The 17,316-nt window shown below is 45.6% G+C and overlaps 1 protein-coding gene across 9 annotated transcripts in view; it reads left to right on the top strand.

The window, feature by feature from the left end:
* Positions 1-17,316, top strand: part of LOC122560320 (potassium voltage-gated channel subfamily KQT member 2-like) — a 176,825-nt gene that overhangs the window by 114,236 nt on the left and 45,273 nt on the right. For 4 of the 9 annotated variants that reach the window (XM_043710927.1, XM_043710921.1, XM_043710923.1 and 1 more), the window contains exons 4-9: positions 3,538-3,713; positions 7,218-7,343; positions 10,198-10,308; positions 11,972-12,067; positions 12,484-12,578; positions 16,812-16,880. In XM_043710927.1, coding sequence (XP_043566862.1) covers positions 3,538-3,713; positions 7,218-7,343; positions 10,198-10,308; positions 11,972-12,067; positions 12,484-12,578; positions 16,812-16,880 — 673 coding nt within the window. Of the gene's footprint in view, positions 1-3,537; positions 3,714-7,217; positions 7,344-10,197; positions 10,309-11,971; positions 12,068-12,483; positions 12,579-12,701; positions 12,830-16,811; positions 16,881-17,316 lie in introns of all 9 variants that reach the window. The other 5 variants (XM_043710924.1, XM_043710922.1, XR_006314715.1 and 2 more) reach the window with 4 other exon arrangements.

The following is a 17,316-nucleotide window of genomic DNA, read 5'->3' as shown; positions in this document are numbered from 1 at the left end:
CCCTTTACCTGCAAACATCTGCGCCCAATCAGCTTTTGAAAGTTCTTGCCTAATACCGTCAAAATTAGCCTTCCTCTGATTTAGAACATCACCTTTTAGATCTGGTCTATCCTTTTTCATCGTTATTTTAAAACTAATAGAATTATGGTCACTGGCCTCAAATGCTCCCCCACTGACACCTCAGTCACCTGCCCTGCTTTATTTCCCAAAAGTAAGTCAAATTTTGCACCTTCTCCAGTAGGTACATCCATATACTGATTCAGAAAATTTTCTTGTACACACTTAACAAATTCCTCTCCATCTAAACCCTTAACACTATGGCAGTCCCAGTCTATGTTTGGAAAGTTAAAATCCCCTACCATAACCACCCTATTATTCTTATAGATAACTGAGATCTTATAGATAACTGGGTGGCACGGTGGCACAGTGGTTAGCACTGCTGCCTCACAGTGCCAGAGACCCGGGTTCAATTCCTGCCTCAGGTGACTGTGTGGAGTTTGCACATTCTCCTCGTGTCTGTGTGGTTTTCCTCCGGGTGCTCCGGTTTCCTCCCACAGTCCAAAAATGTGCAGGTTAGGTGAATTTGCCGTGCTAAATTGCCCGTAGTGTTAGGTGAAGGGGTAAATGTAGGTGAATGGGTCTGGGTGGGTTGCTCTTCAGAGGGTCGGTGTGGACTTGTTGGGCCAAAGGGCCTGTTTCCACACTTTAAGTAAGTAATCTAATCTAATCTCTTTACAAATTTGTTTCTCAATTTCCCTCTGACTATTTGGGTGTGTATAATGCAATCCCAACAAGGTGATCATCCCTTTATTATTTCTCAGTTCCACCCAAATAACTTCTCTGGATGTATTTCTGGGAATATCCTTCCTCAGTACAGCTATAATGCTATCCCTTATCAAAAACACCACTCCCCTTCTCTCTTGCCTCCCTTTCTATCCTTCCTGTAGCATTTGTATCCTGGAACGTTAAGCTGCCAGTCCTGCCCATCCCTGAGCCATGTTTCCGTAATTGCTATGATATTCCAGTCCCATGTTCCTCACCATGCCCTGAGTTCATCTGCCTTCCTTGTTATGCCCCTTGCATTGAAATAAATGCAGTTTAATTTATCAGTCCTACCTCGTTCTCTGCTTTGTCCCTGCCTGCCCTGACTGTCTTTGTTCTCAACTGTACCAGTCTCAGACTGAAATCTTTTCTCACTATTTCCCTGGGTCCCATCACCCCCACCTTACTAGTTTAAATCCTCCCGAGCAGCTCTAGCAAATCTTCCTGCCAGTATATTAGTCCCCTTCCAATTTAGGTGCAATCCGTCCTTCTTGTACAGGTCACTTCTACCCCAGAAGAGATTCCAATGATCCAAAAATGAGAATTCTTCTCCCATACACCAGCTCCTCAGCCATGCATTCATCTGCTCTATTCTCGTATTTCTGCCCTCACTAGCTCGTAGCACTGGGAGTAATCCAGATATTACTCTCGAGGACCTCCTTTTTAAATTCCTGCCTAACTCTCTATATTCTCCCTTCAGAATTTCAACCTTTTCCCTTCCTATGTTGTTAGTTCCAATGTGTACAATGACCTCCTGCTGGCCCCTCTCCCCTGTGAGAACATTCTGCACCCTCTCCGAGACATCCTTGATCCTGGCACCAGAGAAGCAACACACCATTCTGCTGTTTCACTGCTGGCCACAGAAACGTCTGTCGGTACCTTGGACGAGAGAGTCCCCTAACACAATTGATCTCTTGGAACCTGCTGTACCCCTCATTGCATTAGAGCCGGTCTCAATACCAGGCACTTGGCTGTTCGTGCTACACTCCCCTGAGAATTCATCACCCCCTACATTTTCCAAAACAGCATACTTGTTTGAAATGGGGATAGCCACAGAAGACTCCTGCACTACCTGCCTACCTCTCTTACCTTTCCTGGAGTTAACTCATCTATGTGACTGTACCTGAGACTTCTGTCGCTTCCTATAATTGCCATCCATCACATCCCCTTGCTGTTGTAAGTTCCTCATTGCCTCTAACTGCCTCTCTAATTGTTACTATCTATGCTACGTAACTCTGTGCTCTGCCTGTATTGCTCGCAAGCCAATGCTTTTCACTGTGTCCTGGTACACATGACAATAAATTCAATTCAATTCAACTCACACACATACACGCGCGTGCACGCGCATACTCTTTCTCACACACACTCTCACATAAACACACTCTCTCTCTCACACTTTCTCACCCTGAGAAAACATACAACACATTAAGCTGATGGGTCCACCTGTCGCTATTGCTCTATAACTCTATTTTCCTTTTCATCTGTCTGCTTCACTGTTAGTCTCTGCTTCTCTCTGCTTCTGTCTGTCTTTGCCTCTGCCTCAGTCCCTTCTCTGTATGTCAGACTCTTTCATTCTCTCTGTTTGTTCTCTGTCTCTCCCACTGTCTCTCCCTTCCTCAGTATCCGTCTTTATTTCCCTTTTCATCTGCCTGTTCTGTTTCCCACTGTCTCTTTGCCTTGCTATCTATGTGTGTGTCTCTCTCCCATTGTCTGTCTGTTTGTCTTTCTCTCTCTCTCTCCCTCTTTCTCGCTGGTCTCTGTGTCTCTGTCTCCTTCTCCACCTGCCTGTTCTTCTCTCTCTCTCTGGCTTGTTCTCTGTGTCTCTGTCTCCTTCTCTGTCTGTCTCTCTCTGTGTCATTGACTCAGACTTGTTCTCGTTTTCTCTCTCTCTCTCTCTGTTCCTGCCTCACTGTCTCTGTTTATTCCACTGTCTCTTCCTCCCTCTCTGTCTCTCTTTCTCTTTGTCTCTCTGTCTCCCTCTCTATCTCTCTCTGTGTCATTGTCTCACAATACCAGGTTATAGTCCAACAGGTTTAATTGGAAGCACACTAGCTTTTGGAGCACCGCTCCTTCATCAGGTGATAAGGAGCGTCACTCCGAAAGCTAGTGTGCTTCCAATTAAACCTGTTGGACTATAACCTGGTGTTGTGTGATTTTTAACTTTGTACACCCCAGTCCAACACCGGCACCTCCAAATCATGTGATTGTCTCAGTCTTGTTCTCTATGTCTCTCTCTGTCTGTCACTGTCTGTGTCTATCCCACTGTCTCTCCCTCCCCTTCTGTCTGTCTGTCTGTCTCTCTCTGTCTCCCTCTCTATCTCTCTCTTTCTCTCTGTCTCTCTTTTGTTCCAGTAAATCCCGCTTTCAGTTGGTTTCACTCTATTACATTTACTGACTGATACAGGATAACTCCACAAACCCACACCTGAGTCCCCATTCCCTGACTCTGTTGGCTGGGATACCCTCCCCCTCTCTCCTTCACAAGTTGCTGATATTCAAATCAAAAAGCAGGAGCTAGTTAAACTCGCAACTTTACTCTCCCACAGTGTAATCCTTGGCACTTCCCAGTTTAGAGAGATATCAATAACTCCTGTTGTTAGGGAAAGGGAGTGGGGGAAACTGGAAGACTTTATGGCAAGGTCCAATAGGTTAGATTTGATGGATAGTTGGCACTTTAGGGGAGTGACCTTGTTTGACCTGACTTTCCCCATCTAGATGTCATGGTTCTTGTGGCCTCCATCGCTGTCCTTGCAGCAGGGACACAGGGCAATGTCTTTGCCACGTCAGCCTTGAGGAGCTTGAGGTTTCTCCAGATCTTACGGATGATCCGTATGGACCGGAGAGGGGGCACCTGGAAACTGCTGGGATCGGTCGTCTATGCACACAGCAAGGTAACTCTGTGAGAGGGATGGCGAGGAGGACTTTGGGAATACTGACAGGAGAAATGGGAGCAGGAGGAGGCCATTGGCTCGTTGGGCCTGCTGCGCCATTCACCAGGACAAAGGCTGAGCTGTTGGTACTCACTCCTCTGTTCCCAGTGAGATCCAAAACCCAGCTCCCAAAATCCTGAAGATTCTCACCAACTGGGAGCAGCCAAGGCTCTCAGCCAATGCTTTTAGTGAAGGCAGTTCACCTCATCTCAGTGGGGTGGCAATGGCCTAGTGGCATTGTCACTGGACTATTAACCCAGAGACCCAGGCGACATTTTGGAGATCTCGGTTCAAGTCCTGCCACGGAAAATGGTGGAGTTATGAATAAAATCTGGAATTGAGCATCCAGTGCTGATCGTGAAATGATTGTTGGGGGAAAGAAAGGCCCATCTGGTTCACTAATATCCTTTAGGGAAGGAATCTGCCATCCTTACCTGGTCTGGCCTATATGTAACTCCAGACCCACAACAATGTGGTTGACACTTAACTGCCTTCTGGGCAATTAGGGATGGGCAGTAAATGCTGACCTGTTGTATGCCCTCCTCCCATGAATGAATAAAAAAAGTACCAAATGATCAGCCCCTAGTCCCGAGACTGTGCCCCCTTCATGTTTGAGATTCTTCAGCCTGTGGGAAACATTCTGTCAGTATCCACCCTGTCAAGTCCCTCAGGATCTGGGAGGTTTCAATGGGAATACCTCTCATTCTCTTAAACTCCGGGAATTATCAATCCAAAATGCTCAACCTCTTGTCATAGGACAACTCCATTCCATTCCCCCCCAACCTCCTGTGCAGCTATATCCTGCTTCGATATAATGACCAAAACTGCTCTCAGTCCACCCTTCAGAGGCTGTGGCACTGATTCTAAACTTTAGCCTCGCACTGAAACTTGCCGACAATGAGAAAACACTGTGGAGAGGTGGATTATGGAGTTAACGCTTGTAGGCCTGTGGAGAGGGAGCTAGAGGCTATGAATATGGGGTATGGGGGAGGGTGGGCTGGGTGTTTGGATATCAGAAGGTTCCTGTGTTCATTTCTGCTCCTGTAGCAGCCTCACGTGATGGGGAGGGAGGAGGGGGGGAGCAGTGAGCGTGTACGTGGCCCAGTCCAGGACAGTCCATGGAAATATGCACAAGGAACACGTATAGGCTCTTTGGCCCCTTTGAACTTGCTTCAAAATTTGATTAGATTGTGTCTGATTTTAACCCCAACTCTACCTTCCTGCATTTCCCTGATAATCTTTCAGCCCCTGGGTCATCCAGAATCTTATCAACCTGCATCCACTGCCTTTTGAGGAGGGGAGTTCCAAAGACTCTCAATCTTCTGAGACAAAAAAATGTTTCCCCATAGAGTCCTGGAGATGTACAGCACAGAAACAGACCCTTCAGTCCAACTTGTCCATGCCACCCAGATATTGTAAATTAATCTAGTCCCATTTGCCAGCACCCGGCCCATATCCCTCTAAACCCTTTCTATTCATATACCCATCCAGGTGCCTTTTAAATGTTATAATTGTACCAGCCTCCAACTCTTCCTCTGGCAGCTCATTCCATACATGTACCACCCTCTGTGTGAGAAAGTTGCCCCTTAGGTCCCTTTTATATCTTTGCCCTCTCACCCTAAACCGGTGCCCTCTAGTTCTGGACTCCACCCCCACCCCAGGGAGAAGACCTTGTCTATTTATCCTATCCATGCCCCTCATGATTTTATAAACCTATGTAAGGTCACCCTCAGCTCTCGTCTCTGTCTTAAATGAGTACATCCTTCCTTTTTAACCTCTGACCCCTAGTTCTAGAATCTCCTACAAGAGGAACCATCCTTTCCCAATCCGCCCGGTGCAGCTCCCTCAGTTTCTCCAGAGGATACAGGCCCAGCCTTTTCTCTGGAGACGGTCTGCTCCTTCCAGGGATTATTTGGAAGTATTTAGATGTGCAGTGTGACATCAAGATGGATAAGGCTGTGGTCAGAAAGGACGGTGCTGGAAAAACACAGCATCCGAGGAGCAGGAGAGTCGATGCTTTGGGCATAAGCTCTTCATCAGGAATGTGGATGGGGAAAGGGTCTGAAAGATAAGTAGGGGGATGGGACGGGGTGGGGGTTGTGAAGGTCAATGGGAAGGTGGATGCAGGTGGAGGTGATAGTGATAGGTGAGTGGGCAGGCCAAGTGTTGGAAAATGGGATAAGAGAATAGTGAATTGGTTGTTTCTGACTAGCGCTGAAGGGCCTTTCTCATGCTGTAGAACTCTATGATCCTATGGTGATGACTTTATTAATGTGGGGGAGCCTCCTGTATACAGAGCACTGTATATATTGCTCAGAGGTGATGTCTCCAGCTCACCCATGATGTGACCTGTCCTTGCATTCCTTAGAGAATACCACCTCACCCCCAACCCCCAGCCCCTGCCGTGCTCTCCCAGCTACCTGGGTCACGTCTGCCTCTCCCAGTGAGATTGCTGTTGCTGCCCACTGTCTCATGCATTCTGATTGGCCCTCCAGGCCTCAGCAGCCCATTCCCGGGCCCTAATTGGTCAGTACTGGGTGGACTATGCGATGGGCGACCAACACACTCCCTTAGTCCAGTAATCCAGCGATTGCTCTGGTCTGTTCCCTGTGCCCTTTCTCCTCTCTAAGTGAATTCCTTGCAGCAATTTGAACTCTTTGTATGTGGATAGATTAAAATCAGGCTTTGCATTGACTAACAGGCCTTTGCTAACAGCCAAATGGCCATTTGTGCATGTGCATTGTGGGCTATTTGACTGTAAAAGCATCAGATTTTCTGCAGGCTCTCTCCTTGCAGAAGGTCCAACTGTACTATTTTGAAGAAGAAAAGGGATAGTTGGCCTAGAATCCTGGGTCACTGTTTAATTCATTGGGTCAGCATTATTAAAATGGATACTTTCGTGAAAGTGGGGCGCACAGTTTTAAAAAGAAATTGCCAATTGAGACAGAGACCAGGATTGTTTTTTTAATGTCTCTAGGATTGGCTATTCTGGCATTCACTTTCCCAGAGAGCGGTGGAGGCTGGATCATTGGATATTCTAAAGGTGGAGATAGATTAGTGACTGATGGAGGAATCAGAGTATTAGGATGAAGAGGACAGCAGCATGACGACCACAACCGAACAATCCACGGTGTTGTCACCTGGCAGAACAGGCTCAGGGGCCTGAATGGCCAATTCTTGCTCCCTGTTGGTATAACCTAATGGTTTGTCACATTACTATTTGTAGGTACTTTCTGCATTGGCTAAGTGACTGGGGTAACTCTTCATCATAAGAAGCTCAGTTAGCTGTGAAGTGTTTTGAGACTGGGTGAGGTTGTGAAAGTCGCGATATAAATGCAAGTCTTCTCTTTTCTTTCCATGTCTCATGTCTCACTTCCTTGATTCTCACACTTCAGTTCCAGCTGTTTGTCTTGTTTCTTCCTCTCTCACTCCCTCTATCTCCTCGCTGTACCCACTGCCTTTCAGGAGCTGATCACTGCTTGGTATATTGGCTTCCTGTGCCTCATTCTCGCCTCTTTCCTGGTCTATCTCGCCGAGAAAGATGACAACCAAGATTTTGCAACGTATGCGGATGCCCTCTGGTGGGGTTTGGTGAGTGTATTTATCTCTGTACTAATTGTAGGGCTCGAGTTCTGAGCTTTGCTTTGTGATGGGGAGCTGATTGATGAAATGACTAGGAGTTGAGAGAGGGTGATGTTCAATGACACCTGAGTGTCCTCATGCACCAATCGCTGAGAGTAAATGTGCAGGTGCAGCAGGCAGTAAAGATGGCAAATTGCGAGAGGATTTGAGGACAGGAACAAGGACATCTTGCTGCAATTATACAGGGCACTGGTGAGACCACATTTGGAATACTGTGTGCAGTTTTGGTCTCCTTGTCTGAGGAAGGGCATTTTTTCTGTCAAGGGAATACAGCAAAGGTTTACCAGACTGATTCCTGGGATGACGGGACTGATGTATGAGGAGAAATTCACTCGGTTAGGAATGTATTCACTGGAATTCAAAAGAATGAGGGGGAATCTCATAGAGTCAAGAGTAGAGTGGTGCTGGAAAAGCACAGCAGGTCAGGCAGCATCAGGATGAAGGGTTTTGCCTGAAACGTCAATTTTCCTGCTCCTCGGACTCTGCCTGACCTGCTGTGCTTTTCCAGCACCACTCTAACCTTGATTCTAATCTCCAGGATCTTCAGTACCCACTTCTGCCTAGGGGATCTCATAGAAACCCATAACATTCTAACAGGGCTAGACAGGTCAGATGCAAGAAGGATGTTCCTGATGGTGGGGGGAATCTAGAACCAGGGATCATATTTTAAGGATAAGGGATAAACCTTGTTGGACAGAGATGAGGAGAAATTTCTTACACCAGAGAGTGGTTTTCATTTCCACAGAAAGAGGTTGAGGTCAAAGCATTATGTGTTTTCAAGAAGGATATATCTTTTGTGCTAAAGGGATCAAAGGATATGGGGGAGGGTGGGATTAGAGGATTGAATTGGATAATCAGCCAAGATGATATTGAATGGTGGGGTAGTCTCAAAGGGCCGAATGGTCCGCTCCTGCACCTATTTTCTATGTTTCCATCCTGGTCAGCCAGAACTGGCCACTTTGTGCACAGTGGCTTAATGGTTAGCTCTGCTGCCTCTCAGTACCACAAACCCGCTCAGGCGACTGTGGAGTTTGCACATTCTCCCAGTGTCTGCGTGGGGTTCCTCCAGGTGCTCCGGTTTCTTCCCACAGTCCAAAAATGTGCAGATTCGGGTGGATTGGCCATGAGAAACGCAGGGTTACAGGGATAGGGTAGAGGAGTTGGATTTAGGTGGGAAGCTCTTCGGAGGTATGGCGTGGTGTCAATGGGCTGAATGGCCTGCTTCCCCACTGTAGGGATTCTATGAACTGGGTCTACATTCGCCCAGTGGGGACATCCAGTAGCTGAGTCTCCTGAGTGGATAAAACAATTCAGGAACTGTGAGCTGTGTTCATTGACTGAAGTTCAGCAATTTGATAGGAGTTGACATGGTTTGGGGATGCTGTTTGATTCAAGATGTTCCAGTGACAGACTACAGTACAACCTCAATTATCTGAACACTTGATCCAAATTTTGGATTATCCGAACAAGATTTCAAGGTCCCGATGCTTGGGTAAACTGTGTTATCCGAACATTCAATTATCTGAACATTCAATTATCCAAACATTTGATATCTGAACAAAATACTCCCCACTCGTGTTGCCCTGTATACCATCCAATTTGATTGTGATGCCTGGAGAGGCAAGCAGCTAACAGCTCAGTAACGACTCTTCAATCACTCAAACTCCGTACCAACTCTTTCCACTTCACTATCCCCTTCACCTCTTCAGATCCCACCCCGGAACATTCTCCTTTAGACAAGCTTCTGGTCTGTTATCTCTTCACTTTTTATTCAATCTTGGGACATGGGCATTACTGGCAAGGTTGGTATTTATTGCCCTGAGATGGGTAATCTACCTTGTTGCCATGGGACTGGAGTCACATATAGACCCAGACGAGGTGAGAATAGCAGTTTTCTTTCCCTTGTTATTATCTCAGCTGGTATGAATATAGGCAAGTCAGATCAGGAGTGAAACTGACTTTTTAGACCCTAACTTTGAGTTATTTTTTAACTGTGGAGGGTTAATTATTCATCACAGTCTGTCACTGTACTTTTAACACAAAGAAGAAAATGTGCATTAAATAAGAAAAAAATTAAACTGGGCAGAAAGATTGGAATGATTTCATTACAAATGTCAGAAAAGGATTCAAACTTACGCTCTTCCTTTCTCTCAGCAATTTCCTTATCTGTAACGAAAACACAGCTCAGTCTCATCACCAGCTTTATACCAAGGCTTCTTGCTCAGGTTGGCAATTGGTTTCATTTCTGTAAATTTCAACAAGTTCAGTAGGTGATGTTTCTTCAGCTGGTAGTTCTCTCTAAGACACCTAAAATAAACCACAAATAGTATTCACTGTTAACATCAGAGCAAGTTTCTTAAACTCAGTTCCCAACAATAGATTTAAATAAATACTTGGGTCTCCACTCTCTCTCACACATGTACACCCTCCCTCCTGGACCTTTCTGCATGTTTGTGCCTCTGGATTCCTGTTTCTAGGCAGCAGTGCAGTTTACCCAATCTCCTTGTTTAATGCATTAAACTTTGCACCCCTATCTCTTCACTTCAAGACTTGTAAAGTCTTTTTAAATTAGCATGCAAAGTCCTCCAGAATTCTCAGCACCGATCTCACAAGCACAACTCTGAAAATGAAACTCAAGTAACGTCTCCCCCACTTCTGAACACAAAAATATTTCTCAACTAAATCTAAAATTGTGTATCGTTTCAAACATTAGTGAGGAAGTTGGGACTTCACATAATCCAGCAGCTTCACTGTCATTTCTGTGTGACTGGCTTTTTATTTGTGGCCTGATGTATCTCTACAGATCACCCTGACAACCATTGGATATGGAGACAAGTATCCAGTCACATGGAATGGTCGACTCTTGGCTGCGACGTTTACTCTCATCGGGGTCTCTTTCTTTGCCTTGCCAGCGGTAAGCAGAACACAGGGAAGGGTGAATACCATGGTGTGCTGACACAGCCTGGACTCCCATTGGGAATCCAGACCTTTCCCCCCATCCTCACCTCTGGTTGGATCCTGACTGCTGACCGGATCTGACTACCGACTCTCAACGGGATCCAGATCTCCCCACCGAATCCCAATCTCCACCTGGATCCCAGATTCTGATCTGGCTCCCAACCTATCTGGATCCCAGTTCCATCCAGATCTGAATCCCCAGCCAGATCTTGATTGCCATCTGGGAGCTGACCCCGACCAGATCCCGATCCTGATCCCCAGCTAGATTCCAACTCTGCAAAAGTGAGGATTGCAGATGCTGGAAACTAGACTTTAGATCAGAGTGGTGCTGGAAAAGCACAGCAGGTCAGGCAGCATCAGAGGTGCAGGATCCTGCTCCTCGGATGCTGCCTGACCTGCTGTGCTTTTCCAGCACCACTCTGATCTAGATTCCAACTCTGGACAGGTCCTAACCTGTGTGGATCTGACCTCCCTCACCTCAAAGGGAAAAGGTTCCTTCATGACTTGTCTGAACATTTATTGATCTTTCTTTCATTGTCACTGGGTCAAGATCTAATCATTAAACTGAGAGAGAAGAGGGTGAAAGATTTGAAGAGAGAAATGAGGAAAGGAATGACTGAGGGGAAGGAGGATAGAAAAAGTGAGAGATAATGAGTGATTAATTCCAACATTGCTAATGCCTGTGTCATCGGTTTGAGGGAGGGGATGTTTTATGAAGGGTTTGCTTGTAAATCATTTAGGAATTCCATGGTGGGATTTGATTTTGATCAGATTTGATTTGATTGTTGCAGAAGTCAGGTTAAATGGCTCACGAGCAAATTAGGGATTTGAAATATTGAAATAAATATAAACATTCTCCAGGATATTAATTCACCAAAATTAGGAGTTTGGACATTGAGTGTAATACTTCAGCAAACCTCTCCATTTTGGGAATGCGCTGTTCTGGATGTTTGGTCCGGAGTGTGTAGTGAAGGTAATTTACAATTCAGTGGGTAACAGTGAATGTAGGAGTGTGTGTGTGTGTGGGGACATAAGGAGAGTAGTTGCCGATGATCCAGGATTAGGTTTGTATCAACAGCAGCCTGTACTCCTGTTTAACGTCTTTATTGATCTGATCTTTGCTGCCACATTGAGAAGCTCATTTCCTGAGCCCACACTAACTCCACCTGATGAAGGAGCAGCGCTCCGAAAGCTAGTGCTTCCAAATAAACCTGTTGGACTATAACCTGGTGTTGTATGATTTTTAACTTTGTACACCCCATTCCAACACCGGCACCTCCACATCATAACTCCACCTCAGCCTCTTGTCCCTTTAGAACTAACTTCTACAGAGTTAGAATTGAGAGTTCTTTACTGTCAGGTCTTTATTGCTAGCTCCAGATTACAGGCCGTATCTACTTCCTTCCAGATGCAATTGTCAAAACACGAGAACAGGAGATTCTTCAGCCCCTCAATCTCCTCCCATTTCATTAGATCGTGGCCAATGTTTATCTCAACTCCCTCTACCCTCTTTGCTTCCTTTCCTCTTAAAATCCCTGCCCAACAACAGTTTGTTGGCCTTTGTGCTTGAGAAGGAAATTACAGAGGAGCTCTTCCTGATGTTTTTTCTTGTTATCCAGGGGATTCTGGGTTCTGGCTTTGCTCTGAAGGTTCAGGAGCAACATCGACAGAAACACTTTGAGAAGCGGCGGAATCCCGCGGCTGGTCTCATCCAGGTAAGGCAAATGAGCTCCGAGCTTACAGGCAACGGTGAAAGGGCACTGGGCTGGAAGGACCAATGGTGCCTCATTAAATGACATTGATAACTTTGGAGAATTGAATTGATCGCCTTGAGGGAACGCATTTCATATACACTAGGGGGTGAAAGGATGTTTGTGAAAGTCTTCTCCCATCCTTCAGCAAAGTCTGTCCCGAGTGGGATGGCCAAGGTTGACTCAGGCTTGCACGGGTCAGAGGGAACCGAGTTTGAACAGGACAATTCCTGGGTTCTGCTCAGCGCAGGGACTAACTGAGGGAGTGGCTTCAGCTAGTTTGAACACTGATTCAGGAGTTGCAGCGATAAAGAGTGGGAAAATGCACAATCTAAGAAGAATAATCTGATAATCTTTGTGTTTCTATGTTTCACACAAAGGCTGCCTGGCGATATTACTCCACCAGTCTGGGCCGGACAGACCTCCATGCCACTTGGCAGTGCTTTGAGCAGACGCTAACCGTCCCAATGTACAGGTAGGTGTGGGGGCAAGTCCTCCCCTCTCTCCAAAACAAGATCAGACTTGGCTTTATGATTTAATTCCATTTATTTATTTATTTATTTAATTTCAAATTTCTTTTTATTTCCTTCCATTTTAGTTCAGTTCCGCACAAGTTTATTTTTGCTCCATCTCTTCATTGTAGTGTCAATGCCGTTGTCATGCAGGTGTTTCCATAGAAACCTGGATTCCACACGCGAGGCTTTGTGATAAGTGACAGTCGGACAAGTAGGTACATTGTATGTGTTTGTGTCGCCGTGCTTTCTGAGTGTGCCTCCTGGTGGTAAACTCCCTTTCGCTGAACAACACATACACTTTCTGTAAATATTTCAAAAATCACAGCATCATCACATTTAAAACTATAAGGAGAGATGTTTCTTTCACATACCCCCAGCCAGGTGGAAAGTTAGAGTGAAGCAAGTTCCTTCTGAAGAATCTAATATGTAGGACTTCGGTCTCAGACTAAAGCTTTGACTATTTAGGATCAAGAAGAGGGAATATTTTTTCACAGGGTGTCGCTGACTAGGCCAGCACTTGTTGCCCATTCCTACTTTCCCAGAGTGCAGTTCAGAGCCAACCCACATTGAATTCTTTATGCAATCTTACTTCAGAGGGTTGTGGATAGTGTCAGAGTCTTTTCAAGACTAAGATGAATGGATTTCTGGGTACAAAGTGTATTAAGACCAAAAGACATAGGGGCAGAAATTGGGCCATTCAGCCCATCGAGTCTGCCCCGTCATTCAATCATGGCTGATAAGTTTCTGAATCCCATTCTCCCGCTTTCCCCCTGTAACCCTAGATCCCCTCGATACTCAAGAACCTACCTATCTCCATCTTAAATATACTCAATGACCTGGCCTCCACAGCCTTCTGTGGCAGTGAATTCCATTGATTCCCCACTCTCTGGCTGATGAAGTTTCTCCTTATCTCTGTTCTTAAAGGTCTTCCCTTTACTGTAAGGCTGTGCTCTCGGGCCCTAGTCTCTCCAACCAATGGAAACATCTTCCCAACATCCACTCTGTCCAGGCCATTCAATATTCTGTATATTTCAGTTAGATCACCCCCCTCATCCTTCTGAACTCCATTGAGTATAACCCAGAGTTCTCAAATGTTCCTCACGTGTTAAGCTTTTCATTCCAGGGACCATTCTTGGGAACCTCCTCTCAACCTGCTCCAGGGCCAGTACAGCCTTCCTGAGATATGGGGTCCAAAACTGCACACAATACTCCAAGTGTGGTCTGATCAGAGCCTTATAGAGCTTCAGAAGTACATCCCTGCTTTAATATTCAAGTCCTCTCAGAATAAATGCTCTCATTGTATTTGCCTTCCTAACTACTAACTCAACCTGCAAGTTTACCTTGAGAGAATCCTGGACTAGAACTCCCAAGACTCTTGCACTTCAGATTTCTGAACTTTCCCCTCATTTAGAAAATAGTCCATCCCTCTATCCTTCTGACCAAAGTGCATGACCTCACACTTTCCCACATTGTATTCTATCTGCCACTTCTTTGCCCACTATCATAACCTGTTCAAACCCTTCTGCAGCCTCCCCATCTCCCTCAATGTTACCCGTTCCTCCACCTATCTTTGTATCACCTGCAAACCTAGCCAAAATGTCCTCAGAACTGAGGGATAGTAGAAGATGAGCTGAGCTGAAGCTTACTGAACGGCCACCTCCAGTTCCTATTTCACATTTCTGTTTCTTCCTGAGGTGAACACACCTCCTAACAAATCAAATTCCACCTCAAAATAACAGGCTCATCTTAATCACTACATGACGGGTCCTTCTTTACTGTGGAAAGTTGCTACCTGATGATGTCATGTTGTCGAGGCTAATGAAAACATTTAGATCCCCACAAAAACAAACCCAACCGTGGGAGCCAGAATGGGTCAGGGTATGTATTGTGGCACAATGGTAGTGCCCTATATCTGAGACAGGAGGCCCTGGTTCAAGTCCCACCTGCTCTGGCAGTGTGTATTATCATCTCTGAGCAGATTATTTAATCATATCTATAAATCTAACTTCCCGAAGGACTCCTTATGGGTCATGGTGCTCTTTGAATGTGTTACTAGAGGTTTTAGCACGTTGGGCAGCCTTTCTTCCACCTCCAGTAATTTTACAAGTGGGAGTATTCAAATAACGTGTTCCTGTGTTTCTCCTTGGGTGTTGCTTGCCAACATGACCTGGAGGTCAAACGCTGAGAAATGTGAGTGATGCTCCCAAGATTGACAATGCAACCTATAACTGGCCAGTCCGATTAAAAATAGGATTGAATCCTTTAAACTGGACCTTGGTTATCTCCTTTGATCCTCTCTCCCTGGCCTGCTTGGTCAAATCAATCACTTCCTGGCAGCACAGTGGCTCAGTGGTTAACACTACTACCTCACAGTGCCAGGGATCCTGGTTCGATTCCACCCTTGGGCGACTATCTGTGTGGAGTTTACATGTTCTCCCTGTGTCTGTGTGGGTTTCCTCCAGGTGCTCCGATTTCCTCCCACAATCCAAAGATGTGCAGGTTAGGGTGGATTGGCCATGCTGGGGGAGTTTGTGGTGCTGGAAAAGCACAGCCGGTCAGGCAGTATCCGAGGAGCAGGAGAATCGACGTTTCACTCATAAGCCCTTCATCAGGAATCATGCTCCTCGGATGCTGCCTGACTGGCTGTGCTTTTCCAGCACTATACTGTTGACTCTGATACTCTAGCATCTACAGTCCTCACTTTCTTCGGATTGGCCATGCTAAATTGTCCGTAGTGCTCAGGGATGTGTAGGTTAGGTATGTTAGCCATGGAGAATGTAGGGTTACAGGGAAAAGGTAGGGAGGTGGGACCGGGTGGGATGCTCTTCAGAGGGTCAGTGTGGACTTGTTGAGCCAAATGGCCTGTTTCTACACTGTAGGGATTCTGTGTGTGTTACAGGCTCCAGAGTCATTTACTCTTACCATTCCACATTTCAGCCCCAGGTGTACACCACGATTATACAGGCTGTGTTTTATCCTCTGGGTTTTACAAGGAACCTCTTGTTGAGCTGGAACAGGATTTAAAGTGGTCTTCCCAAATTTCCAAACATTTTGGGTCTGACAAATTCCTGCTCAGAATTCTGAGGTTGTTTTGAAAACATAATGTAAGTCGGTTTGGGTAAAAAGCAGCAAATTTATGCCTAAGTCTAACCAGTGATTTGCAAAGGTTTACCATTACTGAACTAGAAGGCATATGTTTAAGGTGAGAAGGGAAAGACTTAAAAGGAATGTAAGGGACTACTCTTTCACACAGAGGGTGTTGTGTGTATGGAATGAGCTGCCAGAGGATGTGGTGGAGGCTGGTACAATTACAACACTTAAAAGAATGTGTAAATGAATAGGAAGGGTTTCGAGGGATATGAGTCAGATGGAACTAGGATATCTGGTCAGCATGAACAAGTTGGACCAAAGGGTCTGTTCCATGCTGTATGTCTCTGTGACTCTATAACTTGGTAATGCGCCCAATGCCTCTGCTCACAAAGCCCAAGGGTTCTGCATGTTTAATTCAGAACTGTGTGAATGTATCCTGCTACTTTCAAGAGCTGTGTAATATTAAGCTTTCTATCTCTTTCTTTCATGTTCTTTTAGCATAGGATCTTCTCCAAAGGATGCTGGAAGATGTTTCATCCCTGTTCGGTTTAAAATGATTGCAGGACCACCAGAATCTGTGCTAATTGAGGCAAAATAGAGAGAGAGGTTTAGCAATTTTTTTTGAGCAAAGGAAATCTTGATTTTCTTGTCAGTTGTTTAGAATTTGTTTCTTATGAAATTGATTCCTGGGGAGGTGACCATCGCTGGCAAGCATGTTCTTTATCACCCATCCCCAACTCCCCCCTGGAGAAGTGGGTATGTGTTACCATCTTGAATTAGTATGGGGCTGGAGTCACATATACACCCAGATTGGCTAGGGATTGCCTGTTTGCTTCTCTTGAGAAACCAAGTATGGTTTTGCAATAATCTAGCAGGTTCTTTGTGGGATTATTTAACTGATTATAAGTTTTCAAACAGTGCGGGTGTGATTTCAAAGAGCTCAAAGTTGATGGACTGTGAATCTACTCACACAGCAAGATGATGTAGTTGGGGAAGAGTGTTCCTTCAGAGTTCAGATGGAGTCTGTTCATTGAAGTCCTGGTTTTCATCAATTCTTGTGTTCAAACCCACATCATCTCCTCTTCTGTGTGCTGTTGTCACAGGCTGATCCCTCCACTCAACCAGCTTGACTTACTACGGAACCTCAAGAGCAAATCAGGACTCACTTTCAGGTACTGACCACATCTGGACATAACATGACCCTTTCAATCATGATTTGGATGTCCAGAGAGAAACACACAACATTCCAAATCATTCTGAGGACAAGTTGCATAAAGTTGCTTGTCTTCTTTTGAGCTTAATGAGCTAAGGGAGTTTAATTTATCATGAAGAGAGATTATTCAGATTAGCACAGCAGTTCAGGCAGCATCCAAGGAGCAGCGAAATCAATGTTTCGGGCAAAAGCTCTTCATCAGGAATAAAGACAGTGAGCCTGAAGCGTGGAGAGATAAGCTAGAGGAGGGTGGGGAGAAAGTAGCATAGAGTACAATGGGTGAGTGGGGGAGGGGATGAAGGCGATAGGTCAGGGAGGAGAGGGTGGAGTGGATAGGTGGAAAAGGAGATTGGCAGGTAGGACAAGTCATGGGGACAATGCTGAGCTGGAAGTTT

The sequence above is a fragment of the Chiloscyllium plagiosum genome, chromosome 20, assembly GCF_004010195.1.
Source record: "Chiloscyllium plagiosum isolate BGI_BamShark_2017 chromosome 20, ASM401019v2, whole genome shotgun sequence".
In the NCBI taxonomy this organism is placed as follows: Eukaryota; Metazoa; Chordata; class Chondrichthyes; order Orectolobiformes; family Hemiscylliidae; genus Chiloscyllium; species Chiloscyllium plagiosum.
Note: the sequence above shows the minus strand (reverse complement) of the source record. Positions and strands in the feature narration are given on the sequence as shown.